Source organism: Muntiacus reevesi, chromosome 3 (genome assembly GCF_963930625.1).
Source record: "Muntiacus reevesi chromosome 3, mMunRee1.1, whole genome shotgun sequence".
NCBI classification, from domain to species: Eukaryota; Metazoa; Chordata; class Mammalia; order Artiodactyla; family Cervidae; genus Muntiacus; species Muntiacus reevesi.
The window spans coordinates 71630890-71653120 of record NC_089251.1 but is presented as its reverse complement, the minus strand read 5'-3'; the positions used below and the strand labels follow the sequence as shown (position 1 = coordinate 71653120).

General features: G+C 41.7%; 1 protein-coding gene across 2 annotated transcripts in view; it reads right to left on the bottom strand.

The window, feature by feature from the left end:
- Positions 1 to 21649, bottom strand: part of FSHR (follicle stimulating hormone receptor) — a 184046-nt gene extending 162397 nt beyond the window's left edge. For both annotated transcript variants that reach the window (XM_065927365.1, XM_065927366.1), the window contains exon 1: positions 21498 to 21649. In XM_065927365.1, coding sequence (XP_065783437.1) covers positions 21498 to 21649 — 152 coding nt within the window. The remainder of the gene's footprint in view (positions 1 to 21497) is intronic.
- Positions 21650 to 22231: the final 582 nt, after the last annotated feature.

Genomic DNA, 22231 nt, shown 5'->3' with positions numbered 1-22231 from the left:
TCAATCCTATCTCCTTTTGTATTTCTCTCCCTAGCGCCTGCTCAGCCAGGCGGCATGCGCGCCACTTCAGATTGCTCCTAACTAAAGCATCGGCACCCTTGTGCTGCTTGTTTTCTTTCATCCATTTCTTGGTGCTTTCAAAACCTTGGCATTGATGGTGTGAGAGGTGAACTTTTCTCTTTTTCGGCTTTGGGATAAAATATGCTTTGCCTAAAGCACGCTCTGGGCATTTTCCTTTGTACCTTCATGATGGAAAGAGCGAGCTAGAAACAGATGGGCATGTTCTTGGATGACCCGGGAATGAGCTGGTGCCTTTCTGATGCCGCTGACAGCACTGTCATCCTCCTAACGCAGGGTCGGGGATGGGCTTGGCTTTCTCTCAGGATGGGGCCACAGAGTGACTGCAAGCTTGCGAAACAGTGAGCTGGCCTCCACAGTTAATGACAGTCGGGTTTGTCTTTGTCTCTTGCTCTCAACCTTCATTACCCCAATGTCTGATTGCTTCTTGGAAAATTCTCTTGGATCCACCCTTTCTTCTCTATTTCTAGTAATATTCTGGTCCAGAGCCTTGTTCACCTCATGACTGAATAACTGTAATGGCCTTTGCTTATGTCTCCATTTCACCAGTTTCTTTCTCTTTCCCAGTTTGTCTTGAACATTTACTTTCAGACCAAGGCTCCAAAAGCATGACTTCACACTCCTGCTCCCCGGCCTACAGCAGCTTTCTGTTGCCTGTTCAATTAAACTGATGATCCTCTGGCTCACTTTCAAAGTCCCTCCTGGAGAAGAGGTCTCACTTCTGCTGAAGATCAAGGTCCAAAATCTTGGGTTCCATTCTTGGTTTTGCCAGATTCTGGCTCTGAGTCTTTGGGAAGGTCGCCTCACACCTCTGGAATATCACCTTTGATATTTATAGCATGAAGGAGGTAGACAAAGCTGGTGGTCCAGAGGAAATTGCAGAGTCCAGAAAATCTCCCCTGTGTGTCAAATGGGGATGGTACAAGAACATTTTCTGAAATCTTTACAAGAAATTTCATACCACTCCTAATGGAATTTGTCTACATTGGAAACCAGAAAGATGGAATGGTGGAAGATAAAGGACAATATACTGATATCCACAGACTCCAACGGTGTGGTAGTAACTTTGATTCACAGCTTCTGAGAATTCAAGGCCTGAGACTGAAGCTCTATATGTATTAGATATTCTGCATTGAAGTTCTAATGTGGTAATTGCAGCTTTTAGTTGTAAGGAAAAGAATTAAATCCGTCATCTGAAATAACTTCATACACTGCCTATATATTATAATTTTGCTGTAAAACCATCACTTATTTAAAAATAAATAAAATGAAGGATGTAGTAGCTATGTTGGGGTCTATCTGCCTTTGCTCTAAGAACTGTAGTGTTTCTTTCTCCTCATTCCCCTCAGTGCCCCCCTCCTCTCATCTCTCCCTTCTTCCCTTCTTTCCTCCTTTCATCCACATTTTGATTTGAGATAGAAACATTCAAGACATGAGAAATTTAAGTGACCTACTTACTTGAGTCATATAAACTCTATCCTCTATATTATGTCTGTAAAGTCTCTTTGGAAAGGATTCATGCCCTCCAAGCAAAGTTCAGATGTCTGGGTGCTCCACCCAGACTTGCTTTCTGGGGCAGGGGTCAGAGATGGAGAGGGGGGATTGGATAGAAACACTGGGACTTTGGCAAGGGGCCAGACAAAGGGAAGAGTATTGATGATAAAATGAGCAGATGCAGCAGTTTTCTTCACAGGAGTGAGGGTCCTCCCTACATCATCACTAAAAAAGGGGGCATTGGGTTTATGTCTGTAGCCAGAGGGAACGTCTTCAGCTATTTTATTGTTGCTTAGTTGCTAAGTCATGTCTGACCTGCGACTCCATGGACTGTAGCCCATCAGGTTCCTCTGTCCATAGGGTTTCCCAGGCAAGAATACTAGAGGGGATTGCCATTTCCTTAGGAGGCGTTTTTAAAAAGCTAATCCTGAGGTATAATATAGTTATTCAGAAGCATTTTTTTAAAGTATAAGTTTTTAGTGTAACATTCTAGGAGCAGTGGACAGGTGTGAGTTTAACCTGGGCAGCATCAGAAAACAAGAATGCAATTTTCTTTAGGGTTATGTCTCTCTCATAATCTTTACTGTGTCTCCCCTCCACCCCTTCTCCACCCCAGCCTTCAGCCCAGTTTCTCCTGCTTCTTTCTCCAGTCTGAAAAGACAATTCCATTTTTTTCTAGCTGTTCAGGTTTATAACCTGTAGCCATCTTTGACACTGTTTTCCTTCACACCCCGTATTTAATTTGTCAGCAATCTTTATTGTCTGTACCTCCAAAATGTGCCCAGAATCTGACTGCTTCTCATCATTTCCACTGTTTACCCTTTCATGTGAATCCTCGTCACCTCTCAAATTATTGTAATAGCCTCTCAACCTGTCTTTCAACTTCTGTCTTGACATCCTTCAGTGTATTCTTGACATTAATTCTGTTAAAGCTTAAATCAGGTCACTCCCTCCCCTGGCTTCCTAGCTCACGCTAAACAGAATCCCATGTCCCTACAAGGGTTTACATGCAAATATCTTTGTGACCCTCTGAATTTGTCTATGCCCTCTTCACTCATCCACTCAGCCACTCTGACTTTGCTGTTCCTTTTATATGCAGATGTGTCCCTGTCTCACAGCCTCTCACTTGGCCTCTTCTGGAACAGTCTTCCCCAGATGTCCATGTGACTCAGTCCTTCACCATCTTTAGTCCTTTACTCAATTGGTTGCTTCTCCAAAGGATTTCCTGGCCACTGAACACACCGCTTCTGATTTTCTAGATCCCTTTCCTTTTTTTTTTTTTTCTTAGTATCATACATCAACATCTAACATATTACATATCTTATTTTTCATGGCCATTATTAGTCATCTATTGTAGAATATAAGCTCCTTAAGGGCTTATCATCTCTTCTTGTAATCCATTTTGTTCTCTGCTGTATCTCTAGCATATAGAACATTATCTGGCACAAGGGAGGCAATCAGTAAGTATGTTTGAATGAATGAATGAATTGTTGCTCACCAATTTTGCTTTCTTTTTTCCTTAGTAAATAACATTCAGCTACTTGAGGAGTTTTATGGCTATCAACTGCCTCAAATTTGCAGGGCTCTTGATTTTAAATATTGGACTTAGAAATGGAAAGCCAGGAATGAACACACACAAACACACACAGAAATGGCCCTAACTCCCTGGTTGTGCCACTCGCTATAGTGATGTGGATGAAATGTCAGTTGCTAACAGACCTAAAGCCTGGGAAACCGCAGATGGCTGATGGAGTCTTTTGAGTCGTCCTCCTCCTCCTCCTCCCCGGGCAGGGTCTACAGGGCAAGCTGTCAATAAAAAGATACCTGGGCCTTTAGCTTTTTCCTGCTGCCATTGAGTCATGACAGACCTGAAGGAAGAGGCCGGCAAAAAATGCAGGACTTTGACTGCTCAGGTGTGATTCCTAGCATCACATATGACAAAGCTGTCAGGGTCTCTGCGCGTGTAGGCTGGGAGGAGCGGTGACCCGTGTTATGAAGCTGGCTTGATTGTTAAAAAGTTGATTAGCTTAAGTCAGTTCATTCTCAGGCTCAAGTTTTCCTTCTGTTTTTGGGGAGGGAAGTGACTTCAGGAATCCTCGTGTTCAGCTCTGTGACTTTATAAGAGAGTAAACTGAGGCCCTGAAATGTTAGATGATTTTCCTAGGTTGAATAATGAGGTGCTCTTGGAACTAGACCCAGACAATGCTGGTCCTGCGATCATCCCGTGACAGTTTGGCCTCCTTGCCCTGTAATACACCTCTCAGGAGGTGGAATGCAAGGGTTTCAGGGATGGCCTATAGGCCTGCCCCACAGGGAGGCTTCCACATCTTCTCCCTGCTTCCTGAACTCATGAGAGAGAAAGATTGTCAGCTTCTCTCAAGCTGGCAGAAAAAGGGTGAGTAGCTAAGGGGAGGTTTGGGCAAACTCATGGAAGGGAAGGCTCACACTTTGAAGAACTCAGATCTTCAGACCTAGAATAGTCAGTAGCTAGAATGGTGCGTTTGATTCTGCTTCGATAGGATGATTTAAACACCTATTTGTTTAAATACCTATGTGCAGGGTTCAGTAGAGGCACTCAGTCATGCCTCGCTGATGGGAGCAGAAGATTCAGCAGCGAACAGGCCTTTGGGTGCATACAGGGCGGGGAGACAGCTCCAGGTCAGGACTCCTGGTCATTCTGGGAGAACGAATATGGTGTCCAGCACTGACTAGGGCCGCCATGTCCCAAGAAGTTATTTGAACATTTTCAACATCATGGGTCTGTGTTTTCAATTGTAAAGGATAGGTAAATATAAACATGAGATGATGTATTATTTTAAAAAACCTTTCTTTTATGACACTCCTGTGTACTAGAACCCTGACCTATCTACAAGGCTCTGTACAATGTGATTGGGCAGATCCTACCAGGGTCAAACTCCAGGAAGTTCAGTAATATGAAATCTGGATGTCTTAAAATGTTTAAGTTTAGGAGATTAGAACTGGTTTATAATTACAAGTCTTCAAGAGGGGAAAAAATTCTTCCTTTTTTTTTTGTTTCTCCTCTTCCTTACATTGCTGTCATTTTCCTTTCTTAAAACTTTTATTTAAGCTGTGTTATAAACTCTTTTTCTCCCCTGTCCATGATGTCTTGAAATGGTTAACAGCAGTGTCTTGGGGGTCTTTCTTCCTGAGTCCCTATCCTGGATGTGCCACTTGGGCAAATGACTTACTGGCTTAATGCCTAGTTGCTTTATCTGAAAGTGTGGATAATAGTAGAGCCTGCCCCAAAGGGTTGCTATGAGGGCTAAAAAAGATAATGATACAGTGAGACATTGGGAGCCATGCCTGACATCCTACACACACACACACATAAGCCTAGTTATTTGTCTTTATTGTTATTATGTCTGGAGTCTCTGCTCTCGTTTTTGCTATCTACCCTTGGAATATCATTTAACCTCTGACCCTCAGCAGCCGGGAGGGCCCGGACTCCCTGATTATTCCAAATAGCTGGCCTTGATCAGCTAGTGAATGGCATATACTGACCTTCTTTCTGCTTTCCTGATAGCTACTCTGTCAGTGCAGAGAAGCCCAATTCAATTCATTTCAATCCAGTCCAATCCAATTCAATTTAACTCATCAGTTTAACTTAGCGAAAGTCATTCATTTCATTTATTCAGAAGTATCTCTTGAGGTCTAAGACATGCTTGATACTTGCCAGACCTAAGACAGCTAGAAATGAGGCATGGGAATCCTTGGTTTTGAGAATATTACAAATATAAAGGCTTCAGTAGCTTCCCGTCTTTCTAAGTGGAAAGAAAATGAGACAGATTCTATCCCCTTAGGGGTTTAAAGGAGTTTTCCTTTAAACAATCTTGAGGGGAAACAACATGGAGCCAGTCACTAGGAAATGCAATTCTAATATCTAAGTGGTTCTAATTATTCCCTCCTCAAGGCGGTCAGTTCCTAAAGGCTGGCTTCTTCCCTGGAGGCTGCAGTAGACAAGCTATTCAACTTTGGTGGAAACAAGATGTGGCCTTGCAGGGTTCAGACAACAGCAAAATAAACAAAGCCCCAATTATGATTTGAGGGAGGTAGACCAAGCTTTTCTATTTAGTCAAAAGGAATTGATTTCCCCTGGAGTGTCACTTACACCATAATGATTATTGGAAGGGAGACAGCTTAACAGAGTGATGCAAAAACAAAAGGAGTTGGGCTGCGTGTTGGTAGCTGATCTTGACTGCTCACCTTCAAGGCAGAGTTAGAAAAATACAATAAGAAAACTGAATGTAACAAAAACCCAGGACAGTTTTGGAAATTGTATGCTCTCTGGCAACTTTGTGTGAATTTTCATACAAGCACTGTTTTTTGTGAGCTATATAAAATGTTATAAAAACAGAAGAAAAATATGAGATGGGGAGGCAGACTATTTGGAAGATTTTCTTGATATTCCTTGTTTTATGTTCAGTTATTTATCCCCCCCCCCCGCCTTTTTTTTTTTTTTTTTGAAAAGCAAAGTGGGTTGGGGATCAACAAACAAAATATTTAATTTCAGGTTGTTGTTGGTTTTAATCACTTAGTCATGTCTGACTCTTTGCAACCCCAAGGACTGTAGCCCTCCAGGCTCCTCTGTCCATTCTAGGAAAAGTTATCTAGACCTAATTGGGGTCTATTTGCTTACTGTGTGAAAGAGTCCAATGTCTAAGTTTCTCTGAAGGAATTATTTATTTTAGAAATGTAGTTTTAGATCCAAAGATCACCTGTGACCTCAGCTTGTCCCTACTCCAGCCGATTGAAATAATTGAATAAAAACTGATTCTATTTATCTATCAAATAGAATCCAATGACTTAAGTAATTTGTATTTCTTAATTGCAAAGTAAATCTGGGTCTAATTTGTTCTGCATTTAATCAAAAGATTTTTAAAACCATTGAATACACTCCACTAAGTTTCTCTGAACCATGCCTTGGTTCTTTCTACCCAAATCTCCACTATCTATTAAAACAGAACTTCATTTTTCCCCCTACTTGATTCTTGAATTTGGAGATTTGGAATGGAAATGCTCCAATTTCCCCCACTCTCACCCAAGTGCTGTGCTTGGCGCATTTTTGAAAAAGGAAATTGATAATTCAGAAACAGTACTATATCCTTCAAGACAAAAAGCTTTTTCTTTGATTTACTGCTCTTGGATTAGCTCTGCAGATGTTCTTTCTAGCTACTAAGAATCTTCCCTCACTGTTGCATATTTAAATCTTTTCTTTATGTCCAGCGCATGTCTGACTTCTTCAAGGAAGTGGCCTTGTTTGTTTATTGCAAGCACAGGTACCTCTCCCTTCAAGGAATTTCTACAGTAGTTACATTTTGTCTTGCACTTCCTGTCCTTATCATGTTATCACATGATCAGTTGAAAAGCCTTGCTCACTTTTTCTGTCTGGGTGTGTGTGTCTACTTTCTTCAGATCCATTAAGAGAGTCTTTATGTCAGGGCGGTAAGGTTGGCTCTTATATCCCAGCAAATGGCTGTACACACAGTAAGTGTTCAATGAAGATGTGATGCCAGTAGTAGCAGGTTGTGGGTGATGTACTGCTTTGTTTAGGGTCTCAATGATATTTTTTCGGGGAAGATGCTGAACTCAGGATTTTGATATACTTTTGGCTTGTTTGCCATTTGATACAACTGCATGCTCCCTGTTGCTGAAATTGCTTCTGTCAAATGGTCAGGACTGTCAATACACAGGGAGGTTATTTTGTCTCTAGCCTGCTCAGGAGAAAAAAAAAAAAAAATCTGTGTTTCTCTTTTGATCTAACAAACCAAAGCAACTCTGGAAGGCATTCTTTCAGCTGTAATTCCATTTCCACCTGTTTTGCTCACCATATCACAATGTTTAAGAAACTGTTATGGCTGTCAAGAAGAGCAATTAGTGGTCTTATTTGGTGGATGATAGAACCATTACTATTCACCAGACCAACTTTAAGACATGTGTACTAAATTATTTAAAGCTAATAATGCATGTGAAAGACATTAAAGTTAAAAATGGGATGCAGAACTTCAGGGTGAAAACATCCATTTCCTCCTGGCATGCCCAACTCTTCTCCTTGTTCAAGGGCACACAGAACTTCAGAGATGATGATCCTGGGCACCTCATGCTTTTCTGCTTTCGGCCACAACCTGCTCCCCCTTTGCGTTGCTTGATCAAGAGCATAGAGGGGCGGGACTTTCCTGGTGGTCCAGTGGCCAAGTCTCCGTGCTCCCAATACAGTCTTTAGTTAGGGAACTGGATCCCACATGTCACAACTCAGAAGTCTGCATGCCACAAACTAGATATCCCTCATGCCACAATTAAGACCTAGCGCAGCAAAATATATGTATATACAGGATCTTAGCTCCCCAACCAGGGATGGAAGCCACACCCCTTGCATTGGACGACAAAGTCTTAACCACTGGGGAATGCATATATATTAGGGACTGTTCAGGGAGCTAAGATCCTCATGCCTCATGGCCAGAAAAACAAAAACATAAAACAGAAGCGATATTGTAACAAATTAAATAAGCACATCTATTCAAGTATATCTGTGAAAATCCGGTTAAAAAAAGGCAAGAGTGTGTTACTTCCATCAAAAGTACTGCCTCCCTTGCCCCTCCCACTTCAGAGAAGTGGAGATACTGGTCCTTCAGAATGCTATGGTCAAGAACATAGGGTTTCCTCTCCTCCCAGTTTCCAGATGGAGGGCTTTCTTCCAGAAGAAGCAGGACTTCAACATTTAGGGTTAGGGTTGCTGAGGTTGAATGCTAGGCAGGTGTGGTTGGGAAGTGGGGGCTCCATCCTTTACACCAAGGCACATGTGCATCAGAGTCTGTCTCGGGTATGTATCAGAGGCTGGCTGGGAATGCTAGGAATACAAATCTCTTGCTAGGGTTCATGAGGTGGTGGTTCCAAGTCAAGCTTGATTGGTTGCTACCTACCTTCCTTCAAGTGTTTAACTCCTGGAATAAGGGTCTCAGAAGTTTACCTTTGAATACATTCCTGGCTCCAGAGCCCTGGCTGAGATTTTGCATAAAGTGAAAAGCAGACTGTGAAACACATATCTGCTATTCTCTTCCCAAAGAACTGACTTTATTTGCAACAGAGGGTGCAGAAGTTTAAGCCTGAGAGCTCTCTCAAGAACAGCAAAGTTATGGTAAAGGCAGTTGGGATATTCATGGATCTAATAGACATATAATGTAGGACAATTAGTTTACAGGGGAGAACCAGGGGAAATAAAACAGCTGGAATGAGCCCCTTGGGGTCAGAATGAATATTAAAACATTGACTTCATCAATGATTTATTTGAAGGAGCCACAGTTTGATTGGATTAGTTTATAAAGGAATTTATGCCCCAGGGAATTTTTGAAAATAGTAGCATAGTCTGACTGCAGGCAGTAAAGCTTAATATCTGGGTGTGGTCAGGGAAAGAATAGATGACAGGCCTGGTAATACCTTGTCTTCCCAGGGTGACCATGGGCATCTTCAAAGTTGTGCATTCCTGAGAATCAATGTCAAAGGCTTTTAACAAAATAATCTAGCTAGTAGCCACTAAACAGCAAACTAACCAATAACGCTAGTAAGTCATGGAAGTGGAACCAGTACCCAGAATGCTACAATAGATTGTCTGAAATGTTACCAGAAGAAAAAGTAGAAAGACAAAGGAGGAAAAATTATTTGAAAAAATAATGGCTGAAAATTGTCTAGATTTACTGAAAGCATCTAGTAAGCTCAATATTATTAGAGTAGAATATTCACAGAGAGACCCATAAACAGACACATTATAGTAAAAACACTGAAAATCAAAGACAAGGAGAAAATCTTGAAAGCAGGAGAAAAATGACTCATTACTTACAAAGAACCTTCAATAAGATTAACAACTCACATCTTGTCAGAAACAATGGAGACCAAAGGTGGTACTGGGATAACATGTCCACACAAAACCTTACACATAAATGTTTAAAGCAAACATCATTAATAGTCAAAAAGTGAATAATCCAGTGTCCATCAACAGATGAATGGATAAACAAAATGTGGTTTACCTATACAAAGAAATACTTTTTGACTATGAAAAGATTATTGATACCTTGAATAAACCTTTGAAAGTACGCAAAATGAAAGAAGTTAGTCACAAAGATCTTATATAATTCCATTTATATGAAAGTTTAGAATAGAAAAATCTGTAAAGGCAGTAGATTAATGGTATCTTTGGTCTGGTTGTAGCATAGGTAGGCAGAGGAGTGACAGTTAAAGGGTTAGGTGATAAAAATGTTTTAAAATTGATTATGATGACGGTTGAACATATCTGTGAATATATGAAATACCATTGAAATGTAAACTTTGAGTAGATTGTATACTATGTGTTATGTCTCAATAAAGCTGTTTTTGAAAAGCAAGCAAAGGTAAAAAGAAAATCGTGGTGGAATTCTAAAGTTTATACCTCCTTGAATGTGAGGGAAAAGAAGTGAATGTGCTGGGGAGTTTATCTGTTCTCTGTGGGAGTAGAGAGGAATGTTTTATCACTAAGCCTGACACAGAAGCTTGGAAATTGAGGATTAAGACAAATCATTTTACTGAACTTCATTTCTCATACCTGAAACAAGTAAGGGGAAGGAGGAAGTATATGCTCTCTTAAATTCATCTAGCAAAAAATCCTCTGATTTTGGACTTCCCTGATGGTCCAGTGTTTAGGACCTTATTACACAACTTCTGGTTATGTTGCAGCTTATCACTGAAAATGGCCAGTGACATCTACTTTTCAGTCCTCCTCCTGTGTTTTCATGATCCCACACATTCATTTTCTGTCTCTGCCCTCCTTATTGATTAGCTATCGAGCAACCAACCCTGCTGAGTGCAGGCCAGGGGTGCAGTGCTAGTCCTCAGACAGTTTTCTGTTTTTAAGAGGCAAGATATTATGTAAGTTTGGTATTATAGATGACTCCAGATTTGTATGTATTTCAGCTCTGAAGATAAGTTTGGATTGTTTTTCTTTAGGGATTGACTTCAGAGTACTAGGGGGTCCTCTTTCTCTCTCTCTTTTCATGTTTAGTACAAAGACTGGACATTGTCCAATCAAGTATATCAGGAATCTCAATTTCAGTTCTGACATTCAGCACTGATTGATTCCATTTATCTTATTTCCTAAAATGGGAACAGTGATAGCTACAGTGCAAGACTGTTGGGTGAGATACTATAAGAGGCACACAGCATGATGATAGAGTAGAATTAATAGGTATCTGTTACATTCAGTCTCTCCTTCTAGTTCTCATTTGCTGAAGGGTTCTTTCATTTATTCATTTAATTCATGAAGTTATTGAGCATCTGCTCTGTACTAGGAGCTATTCTACACATGAGAATCCTTGCTACTGTGAAGCATTAGTTCTGATTTCTAGTCAAGGGGTGATAAATAGATAAAAACATTCACATTACAGTAAGTTTATGGAGGAAAGAGATCATATACGATAGCAGTCGGGGTGCTACTATAGTGGGGTGGTCAAGGACGACCTCTCCAAAGGGTTGGCACTTGGGGAGAGACTGAAGAGGAGAGAGAAAAACATTCTAGAGGGAAAGAAGAGCAAGGGAAAGTTTTCAGGTGGATAAGAGTCTGTTGTGTTTGGAGAACAGAAAAAGGTCCAGAGCATAGTGGCGATGGGCAAGTGATAGATGACGTGCACTATGCCTGTGGGAAGGCGGGCAGGGGTCAGATCACAGAGTACCCTGCAGCCATGACGAAGCGTGTAAGCACCACAGGGGAAGAGACTGGGCTTGTTTTGCTCACTGCCAGACCTCTGACACCTAGAATGGTGCCTGTTATAATAGACAGTCATGAAACGTGGGTTGAAAAAATTTTATTCTGGGTGAAATTCTAAGCAATTGTATGCCATCTTCTTTTTCAAAGTCTTTCTAGCTGCTGTGTGGGAATGGATTTAAGTGGAACTAGGAGATAGAGACTTCCCTGGTGGCTCAGTTGGTAAAGCATCTGCCTACAATGCGGGAGACCTGGGTTCCATCCCTGGGTTGGGAAGATCCTCTGGAGAAGGAAATGGCAACCCACTCTAGTACTCTTGCCTGGAAAATCCCATGGACGGAGGAGTGTGGTAGGCTACAGTCCGTGGGGTTGCAAAGAGTTGGACACGACTGAGCAACTTCGCAGGGGATAGAAGCCCTGGGGACTATTGTACTAGTCCAGGTGAGAGAAGATGGTGGTTTGAGCTGGGGTGGTGGTAAGGAAAGTGAGAAGTGGAGACATTTGAGCTGTATTTTGCGGGTCTAATCCCCAGCACTTGGATTAGATTTATGGCAAGGAGTTGGTGATATGGGCGCTAACACAGAGGATGAAGCCTGGGAGAGGCGATCCTAAGGGGTTAAGGGGAGGGTGATTAAGTGTGCTATTTTCTGCTTGCTGGTTTTGAGGTGCTGGCAAGAGATTCAGTGAGATGTCAAGGTTTCAGCTGGGTATTACTTGTCTGGGGCTCAATGAAGAGGTCAGATATGACACATGGATTTTGAATATAGCTAGTATTTAAAGCCACAGGGCTGATGAGATTACTGTAGAGAGAATACAGATTCATGAGAGAAGAGTGTCCAGAGGAGCCTGGGGCGCTTCATCATTTAGAGACTTGGTAACAGAGGAGGTCAAGGTCCGGGGTGAGATGTAAGAGGAAAAACTAGTGTGACGTCACAGAAGCTGGCAGTCAAGAGAGAAAAGTGTTTCAAGCAGGAGGATGGTTACCTGTGGTCATCTAATATTCGGGTTTTTATTTGAAGAATAATGTAACTACTAAGTAAAACATACCAAAAATAAAAGTTTATCAGTACCTATGACAAGATAAGTTTTAATACAACAGTGGGCATTGAGTAGGTTGAATAATGAATGGGGATTCCAGAGAAGAGAAGGCAGAATAAACAAACAATTAACTAGCTATTGGTTTCCTTTTGAAACACCACTGAGAAGACAAGAAGGGGACTTTTTTCTTTCAAAGCCATAAGGGCAGAGAAACAAGAGCAACAGAATTTTGTAAAGACCATGGAGGAATGTGGATGTGGTACTGCTACAACCAGCATCTCTTGGAGGTGACTGGAAACGTAGAAGCTCAGGCTCCTCCCCAGACTTACTGAGTTGGAATCTGCATTTTTCCAGTATATTCCTCTGATTGGCTTGCATATTAAAGTTGGAGAAGTCCTGACTTGGAAGCCTCTCAAAGGAAATCCCAAGCCCGTGAGATTTATGCCCCATGATCCCTAAAAACACTCAGGAACTGGAGGCGCTGATGTCCCCAGAAGCAGGACTGGAGGGTGAAGAGGGTTGAGGTGGCCATAATAAAGAGGGCTGGTAGAAACGTTGTTTAAAAAGCAGCCATACTACCCAGCTGGAGCAGTCAGGCCAGTGTTCCCTCCTACCTGAGCGAAAACACGAAGGGTTTGTTGATTTGTTTGGCTGTGCCGCACACACGCTTTCTCCGGTTGCGGGGCACAGACTTCTCGTTAACGTGTCTTCTCTTGTTGCGGATCTCCCGCTCTAGGTGCGTGGGTTTCAGTAGTCATGGCTTGTGGGTTCTAGAGTGTGGACTTGGTAGTTGTAGCCCAGGGCCTTAGTTGCTTAGCAGCATGTGGGATCTTCCGACTAGGGACCGAACCTGTGTCCCCTGCATTGGCAGGCAAATTCTTAACCACTGGACCACCAGGGGAATCCCAAGATTTATTCTTTAAAGAGAACAGAGAATGTCTGAACTGGAGACCCCAGGGACTACTTATGGATGCTGGGTGCTGAGACCTCCAGTTCTCTTCCCTAGCCACCAGAGTGCTGGCAGTTAGGGCTTCACGCTCCAGGTAGGGGCTTGGAAGAATCTTCTCCAGGGGTTTTGCCCAGTCCAAGAGGCAAGATTAAGATATTGGCACAGTGATCCCCCAGTTCAATGGCCCAGCCCTTTCCTTTATTTATACTGCTGGGGCTGTTTTGCTTCTTCTTACCCTATAGCTCTGCTTTCAGAGCTACTTTGTAATTTTCCTATCTGGTTATCATAACTCTTTGTTCTCTTTCCCCTCATCTCTAGTATTTGTTTGGGGGAATCAGATGCTATTCTAAGACTCCATGTTCTTATTGAAGGAACTCAGCAGATTTTCACAGCCAGGGACCTGATAAGCAATGTTGCTGCTGTGTGCAGGCTTCCAGATGACCTCTTTGCTGGTCACCATCAATCTCATGTTTGCTTTTCATTGCCTTTCCAGTTTGTTTTCTAAATTAAAAAAGTGTTTCTAGTATTTTCTGCTGCCCCTCCCAACCCAGTATATTTACTTACAGAATGTCTACACCACTTGCCCATAAAACGAACACCAATTAGATGAAGGATTCATTCCTTCCTGCCCTGAGCAGAAATTAACCTTGGTGGGCATTTGGCAGTGGCAAGGCTTTAAGTCTGACTCTCTTTACTTGCTGTGATCTGAGGATGGCTAGGGATCATTCTTTTGTTTTCAATTTGTTTTCCTATTCTAAATGCAGCCATACAAAGTAGTTTGGAATTTAGAAGGAAGAGAAATTGCTTAGAAATTTAAGAATATTCAAGAGTTCATGTTGTGTCCCACTTATGCCAAAGGAGACATGTTTAAGGTGTGTCACTTTCAGAAGAGACATCTAGTCTTTGTGAACTCGGTGTGGTTACCAGATTTCATAGATGATGTTCAGCTGCTTTAAAGGGAAGCTGTCATACACAGTCCATTGACATGTCAACTCCTTTTACCTATTCTCTCCCAGTGTCTGCTTAGTAGTATTCAGGAACACAAGCAGTTTTGGGGAAAAAATTATGAGTTTAGGAAAGAAAACAATGCAGCCTAAGCTTCCACTTTTGATGCTGTTTTCCATCTTCTGTATCATTCAAGTCCCCTTGTATTTGCCCAATTTGAAAATTTCTGAAAGTGAAAGTTGCTCAGTCATGTCTGACTCCTAGCGACCCCATGGACTGTAGCCTGCCAGGTTCCTCCGTCCATGGGATTTTCCAGGCAAGAATACTGGAGTGGGTTGCAATTTCCTTCTCTAGGGGATCTTCCCGATCCAAGGATCGAACCATGGTCTCCTGCATTGGAGTCAGTTTCTTTACCAGCTGAGCTACCAGGGAATCCTAGTCAAACTTAAATATTTAAACATCTGCTGGTTAAGCCTTATTATGAATTTGCTGGTGTTCATTTATCATTCTATTTTACTTGAGGTCTGTGTTTTCCTTGTAAAATAAAGCAAGGCGCTTCTGACCTTTTACAAAAAAGGGTGTTCTGGAAGTGGCCCTGCACAGCTCCTTAAATCCACCTTAGCTGGTCAAAAGAGCAAAGTTAGGGCAGCCAGATGCTTGTCAAATGTCAAAAGGCAGGCATCTCCCCATTGACTTTCACTCAGCATCTGTTTTTCCCAGCTCTCACAGTCTGTGATTTCAGATTGCATAAGGCAACTTGCAATTAGCTGTCAAATGGGTAGTTTAGACAATGACCATTCTGGGTTCCCAGGGGGATTTTTGTTGGCGTGGGTAAAAGTGAGGAAAAGCTTGATTGTTGTTACTGTTGGATGCTCTTCTCTTTTAGCAGCTCCATGAGAGCAGCCCCGTGCCTCCCCTTTTGATCCTCCTCTCCCGAGTGCCCAGCGTAGTGCCCTGCACAAATATAATCAATAAATATTTGATGTTGAAAGAAACCTTCATGAAAAATGAGCCTTTTTGCTTGGTCTCCAAAGTTGAATATATTAAAGTAGGAGAATGCATTTCAGGTTGGAGAAAATAATATTATTTAGGTAGGGGAATATAAAGTATGTTTGAGAGCTGGGAATTAGGAAGTCGTCCACAGAAAAAGTGTGGAAAGGATGGAAGATATGAGGGGAAGACAGGAGACCTAATTTGAGGATAAAATATGGAGGAACTTCATGTCAAACTTAAGACTTTGGACTTTTGTCCTGTATCTGGACATTCGTGCCTATAGGGGGATTAAACCAGAGCCAGGACTCAGAGCAGAGGGTTGGGAGGGGAGAAAACCAAAGGCGCAAGGGGCTGATTCACAAGCTATTACCCTGAGATGATGAGTAAAGCGCAAATGAAGGCACCGCTATCTTCCAGGGATGTAATCCTGTCTCCTGAACAAAATCTGCTGGACTTTTTTAGAAGGGACAGGCTATTTTAAATTGGACCCACTCCTGAATTCTAGTGCTCAAGGCTCTGGCCCTTTCTTTTCCATGCCCTTCTATTCTAGGATGATTTCCAGTCAGCCTTTGTTTATCTACTTACAAAGTCATTGTTGGAGCTGGGATCCCTCAAAAATTCTTTGTTTAAAACCCCTCACCAAACTGAAAGCAGTAAGAGACAAGAGACAAGTATCTATGGGGAGGTTTTCCACGTTGCATTTATAAGTAACAGAAGTTCACAGAACTGTCTATTAAGCCTAAGAACCACACTCTTCAAAATCCCACAACTGAAATCACAGAAATTTAGGAGTTACAATTATACGTGTTGGACTCTGGAGGACTAGAAGAAACCTTTTGGTTTGGGGAAGTCTGGTACCTGATGATATTTGTAAAAATCAAAGCATTTTAGAATTGAAAGAAATATCAGCACTATTTTACTTCTGCCCTTCACCAATTTACTGATGAATTTTCTCTCCCATATCCTCAACTGATCTGTTTCACTGAAATAGCTGAACTCTTAGGGCCCCTATTTCTTAAAGATTTTCATCAATCTTAGCATTACTGAGATACAAAAATTGGCTTATGCGGTACATTTTCTAGTATTTGTGATGCAGGATTCCATGATGGGTGTGTGTTGGCTCTTGCTATAAAAGGTCTGGGAGAGGGTATGAAAGAGAGTGGATACTAGCCACTCCTGAGACTAAAAATATAATTGAGTTCAGGTCTATGGCACAGGTTTGGTTGCTTTACTAAAAAAAAATTTTTTTGCACCTTCCTTGAAGACTTTCAGATCAGTTGGCATATTCCGTATGAAAGAAAAAGGTTATGGCGTGTTCATGTCAGAGACATAAAACTTGCTCAAGATTCTTCAGGAAGAGGTCAGATTAAGAAAAACATCCATATCTCATTATAATCAGATCTTAAGCAATTAAAAATAATTACTCTCTTTGCTAGGTGACCTTATGGGATATAAAAGTTAGCATCTAGTCTAAATAAAGCTAAATTGGAGATCTTAAATCTAACAGTTCAAAAAAAAAAAAAAAAAAAGAGATAGTCCAATAAACCACAGTGACTGGATAACCCAATTAGTGGTTTTGGAGAAGGATAGTCAAACATTAAATGAATTTCCCATTTGCTGCCAAGATTTTCTGCTTCTGAAGCTTAGACTTGTTTGGTAGAGGACGTGGGTGAGGAAGGACAGCCCTGACCTTTAGGTAAACAAGGAGATGTTATCATCATCATCAAGAACTGCCGTTCTATGCTATCAAACCCCTACTCTTCAATAGCTGATAGACTCTATAAATTATAGCTCTTAGCCAATTCTCAGAGTAGAGTTCATCTGTTACTTTAAAGAATTTTTTCCTCTGCAATATAATTTTTACTTTTTCCCTTTGAAGATACTGCATTCTATAGCTGTTCCTTTTTCTGATTTTTATGCAGGAAATATAAACCTTCCCTACCCCTGCTTGATTAAATTCTAAATGTTGGACATAGACATATCATTTCTCACTAAAGAAGGTGCAGGATTTGGAAAGATTATGTATGCATTAGCATGAAATCTGTGCTGTTTGTTTCTTTCAAAGAAATATCTAAACAAGGCCGTAGGCATCTCCAGATAGATGAACCTGGAGCAGTGTGCACAGTGGGGTGTTTGGTTTTGACATCTGGACAGACTACAATCATCAAAGCACATCTGGGAAACACAGGAGACCTAACATGCAGGGTTGGGAATCTGACCTCAATTGGCAAAAATTGTATTTCTTTGAACACTTTTGCCTAGTTTAAAGTGATTTTAAGGTAACTTCACTCATCCTTTCAATATTCTTGTTAAAAATAGAGAAACAGGTATTATTACTTAAATCAAGAGAATTGAGTGGCATGCCTAAAAGAATATTCAACTTGTAACTTAGTAGACTTTGTTTCAAGTCTATATGTCTCTCTTTCTGAATAAATTAATGGATTCCAGAATGATAAACAGGTATTTTCTTTAAAACAAACACATAAAAAAGCAAAGAAAGCAAGGGAACTATCAAATCCTGTAGTAGTTCCCCACAGGGGGAGCAATAATCATCTTTTATAAGAATCTTTTCTTTGATACTGAGGAGCAAAGCAAATAAGCAGATGTAATTCTCCCTTATTTATTGTATCATTTATTCTATATGTAAATGAGGGCCCAGAACCTACATTGCATTGAGCCAGGCACAATGACTACAAAGAAAATGTTCACTGCCATTGAGGAAATAGAACACGCATGAAAAATTAAGGGCAAAGCAAGATTGTAAAATGAACTGCACCAGGGTTCGGATTACATGAAGATGGAATGGTCAGGAGAGTTTTTGTCAAAGAGGCAAACTTTGAGCCAGCTTATAGTAAGTAGGTTGGATTTCAAGAGACAAAGAAGAACTTGCAGAATATATAAGCAAGAAGTATAACAGTAGTAACACCCTGGGACACGAACTGAGCTTGACAGCAAGTCTTTTTCAGGTTTGTGGAGCAGATGGCTCCTGTTGGAGATAGGTGAGAGGTAAAGTCAGAAAGATGAGCCACCAAATGATTTTGAACTGGAGAATCATGGTGGCTGTGGTGTTTCATGGAGAAAAATGGAATGACGGTGTTTGGGCTGGTTTGGAGAAGACAGAGATTGGTAGCAAGGAGATAAATTAAGACAATTATTTAATCCAGTGTGTAGATGTTCAGATTCCAAACAAAGATAATGGCAATAAATAAAAGAGAATTATTGCTTGTAGCAGTATGAAGGGAGTTTATGAAAGTAGTTAGATGTGGGCTTTGGGGAACATGAAACCTACATGATGAGGTGAATTAAACTATCAACAGTCAACAAATGAAGAAATCATCAGTAGCTTTAGTAGTTTTGTAATCCATTCCTTTCTACATCTCAGGAAGAGAATTGAGACGGCAATGAGATATAGGAGCTTGCTGTGAAGAGGGCGGTCAACACAGGCAGCCTATACTATAGCATGATCCCAACACAGTTCTCCCTGTGCCAAGAATGCCCATCAATGGACTCTTTTCTTCTAGTATTGTGGTCATCTGACCCTGCTAAAGAAAACAATCTGTATCCATAACATCACTGAGACCTAAGATTTCAGGTTTTAAATGGGTGTTCACATTCTTAAAAATTCTAACTCCAGGAAGAATAATGCAAGATCAAAGGGTCCTTTCTAGATTCATTGCCCCTAGGTGAACCTGAGTTTCTAGAGTAAGTCTGAAATATAAAAAAAAAATCCTTTGCCTATCATCAGAATGAAACCTGTTCCCTGAGTTCTTGGCAAATACTGAAAGCCCAAAGGAACACCATTTCTTATTCAGAGAGGAAGTGCTCCAGCCACTGGGAGGAGAAGGAGATTATCCTTAAATCAGTGGGACACTATAAACTATCTCAGAGCTACAAAAATCTTTACATCAGTTTTTCAAAGGCTTCTCATTTCCATTGATTCATTTGATCATCCTGAACACCCTCTGTGGTGTTTTTTTCTCTAGTACTTTACAGATGAACAACAATCCCCACCCCTCACACTTGAGAGGCATTGTGCTCAATGTTTTAATCCTACATTTAATGCCCATGGCAACTCTGAAAAATTGTACACATTACAATTTCCATGATACACCCAAGAGCCCACATGCTGAAGCAAGAAACAGTCATAGTCTGGGTTAGGACACGGGTCTCTTAGATTCTAGAATCCATACTCTTCCATCTCTGACTTGTGATAAAGAGTTAAATGCCCACCTGTGACTATTACTTTGGAATTCCCTCTATTCCTGACCCTGCTCAGCAAGGTGAGGTCTTTCTCCACGATGCTGTGTTGTCTCAGGCCACCTAAACCCTTTGCTGTTATTGTTCAGTCGTTCAGTGGTATCCAACTGTTTGCAACCCCATGGACTGCAGCACTCCAAGCATCCCTGTCCTTCACTATCTCCTGGAGTTTGCCTGAAGCCAAAAATATTTAACTACTCTCAGCTATGGTCTAAATCAGAAGTGGGCATTCCACAGACTATGGCCCACATCTGGTTGCTTCCTGTTTTTTTATACAGAGTGGAAAAAAAAAAAAAATTCTCCCTTCTGGTGAACAGATGCCAGAAATCAGATAGCCTAATTTAGAAGGGAGTTTTGAAAAGAGGTTATCACTCTAAAATTAAGCCTTGTAAGAGGCTGTCTCTTTTAGTAACTGGTTGGCTCTGCTTGGTCCCTGGGGAAACACTGGAAAAAGAGAAGGACTGGGAGAGGTAGAAATGTATGTGTGTGTGTGTGTGTGTGTTGAGTGTGTGCATTGAGGGGCTGTATCTTTTGGTGTTCACAGTCATCTCACCAAGCAGACTGTTTTAAGCTTCTAGAAGTTAGGAACTTGAGGTTCAAAAGAAGTTAAGTAATTGTTCAAAGTAGCTCAGAAGTGACTGACTTCTTAGAGGAGCTCAGGTACATCATTCTTCTCCTGTGTTTATAATCAACTAACAAAGCAAGACCGTGCATAGGCGCATTCTTCTCTGCAATCAGGAGTAACTGTCTCATTAAGGCAGTGTTGCTAAAACACAGAGTTGGCCACCTGTTTTCCCTGCCGCTACCTCTGGGAAGGAAGGGAGAACTTGTGATGTCGGGGGAAAAGGAGCAGGCAGAACCAACTCAGCCTTGCAGCTGTTTGTCCCTGAGTGAAAATCTGAAATGCAGACCCATCGTGTTTGAGCATAGGTAATGGTAACTGGTAAATGAAAAGATGACCACATTCTGCCATAAAAGAAGATCATGTATAGCTTTGGGGAACCAAGATTAAAGGGCGCTTCCAAAATAGCAGCCTCTGTTTAAAATCCTTGGGATAAAACGACTGGCGATATCTATGATCTCCAAGCCAACTCTCGGGTGGTGGGGAGGAGTGGGGAGGTGGGGAGCGATGGTCATTGGGCCATGAAACAGTCCTGCCTTCCTCTTACTTTAATGCAATAGATGTGGGACTTTAAGGGAAAGATAGCAATCTATGAGTCAAAAGGCCTGCTTTCTAGTTTGGCTCCACCTCTACTCATCGTGAGAGGTTAGGAAATTTTCTGCTTTCCAGACCCCAGATTTCCCAACTGCAAAATAAACAGATGGAAGTGGAATGATGTCTAAGATCTTGTCAAGTTCTAAAAGTCTATTTCCTTTTAAAGTAGTTCAATAAAAATCTCAAGTTGGGAATCACCTTTTCCCAGTGGTATGAAAGATGACCTCCTTCCTTCTATGCCTCCTTTTTTTCCTCCCTTTCTTCACACCCCTTCCCTCTCTTGTGACTCCTTTTCCCCCAGGAAGCAGAGTCTCAGTTCGGGAATTCCTTGCTGGTGCCTCTAGAGCAACAATGACTCTTGCCTTCTTGAATTCAGTATCCTCAAAAACACACATCGTGCCTTCCATGTCAATCAAAGCCATCTTTCTGCCTTCAATACGAGTTCTTCTAAGTTTCTACATTTTCCTTAGCTTTCTCTTAGTTCCACCAAAGACAGTACAGCACCCAAGAACGAATGTGTCAAAAACACTAAGAAGTCTTCCTTTCACCTTTAGATTCAGGTTTCCACGCTGCCCTTCCCTGACAATTCCGAGACAAACTCTCACTAAGATCCTTAGAGAACCAGGGCAGGAGTGTTGGGCTGGGGGAGTTTGTTTTTCTTAAGCCTTCAGTCAGGGCAGAGTATTTCAGCCCAACAGTTATCAGCCTAACGTGAAAATAATAATAGCGCGCAATGCACACATAACAGCCATGCTGCTGTTCCCCCTGACTCAGATACTTACAGTTCGACCGCATCCCTGGGGAGGTCGGAGGGAATCTCTGTCACCTTGCTCTCCTGGCAGAGGAAGACCCCGTTAGAGCAGTGACAGAGTCGATGATGGCATCCTGAGCCCAAGCTCAGGAATGCGAGCAAGGCCACCAGGAGCAAGGCCATGTTTACTTATCCATCCACCTGCTTTCTTCTGCCTCCGCAGAGAAAATCCTGCACAGATTTCAGAGGCTCCGCGCTGAGCCCTTATGAGAAGACGTCTGCTTTGGGAGCTGGTAGGGTCACGTGACCCACCCAGGGCCGCTTTCCTTTTTTTCTTTTTTATCGGTCACTTCCAGACAAATAGCAGAATTTCTGAGTGGCAGCAGTGACTTTAGTGGGGGTGGGGCGGGAGAGGTGGAGGGCGTGGCAAGATACGCTGTTCCTTTATCTTTGTTGGTTGGGTTTGCAAATTGAAACTTGATGCATGCCTAGAATAGCTTATATTAAATTCGCTGTAAGACTGTCCCTGTGGGTCACTGGTTTTTTCTCAAAACAGTGACACGCTCGACTTTCTCCAAAACAGATGAAATCTGCAGCGAGACATCATTAAGAGAGTTCCTCAGGGAAGGGCAGGGACCTGTTTCCAGTCTTGGCGTGAGTGTCTTCCTCCAGGCCACTTGGTACAAAACCAGAACTTCTGGGTCAGTGTCACTGGTTCTCTTTCTTGCTGGAATTAACAACCAAATATGGTGTAGCTCAGAGGAC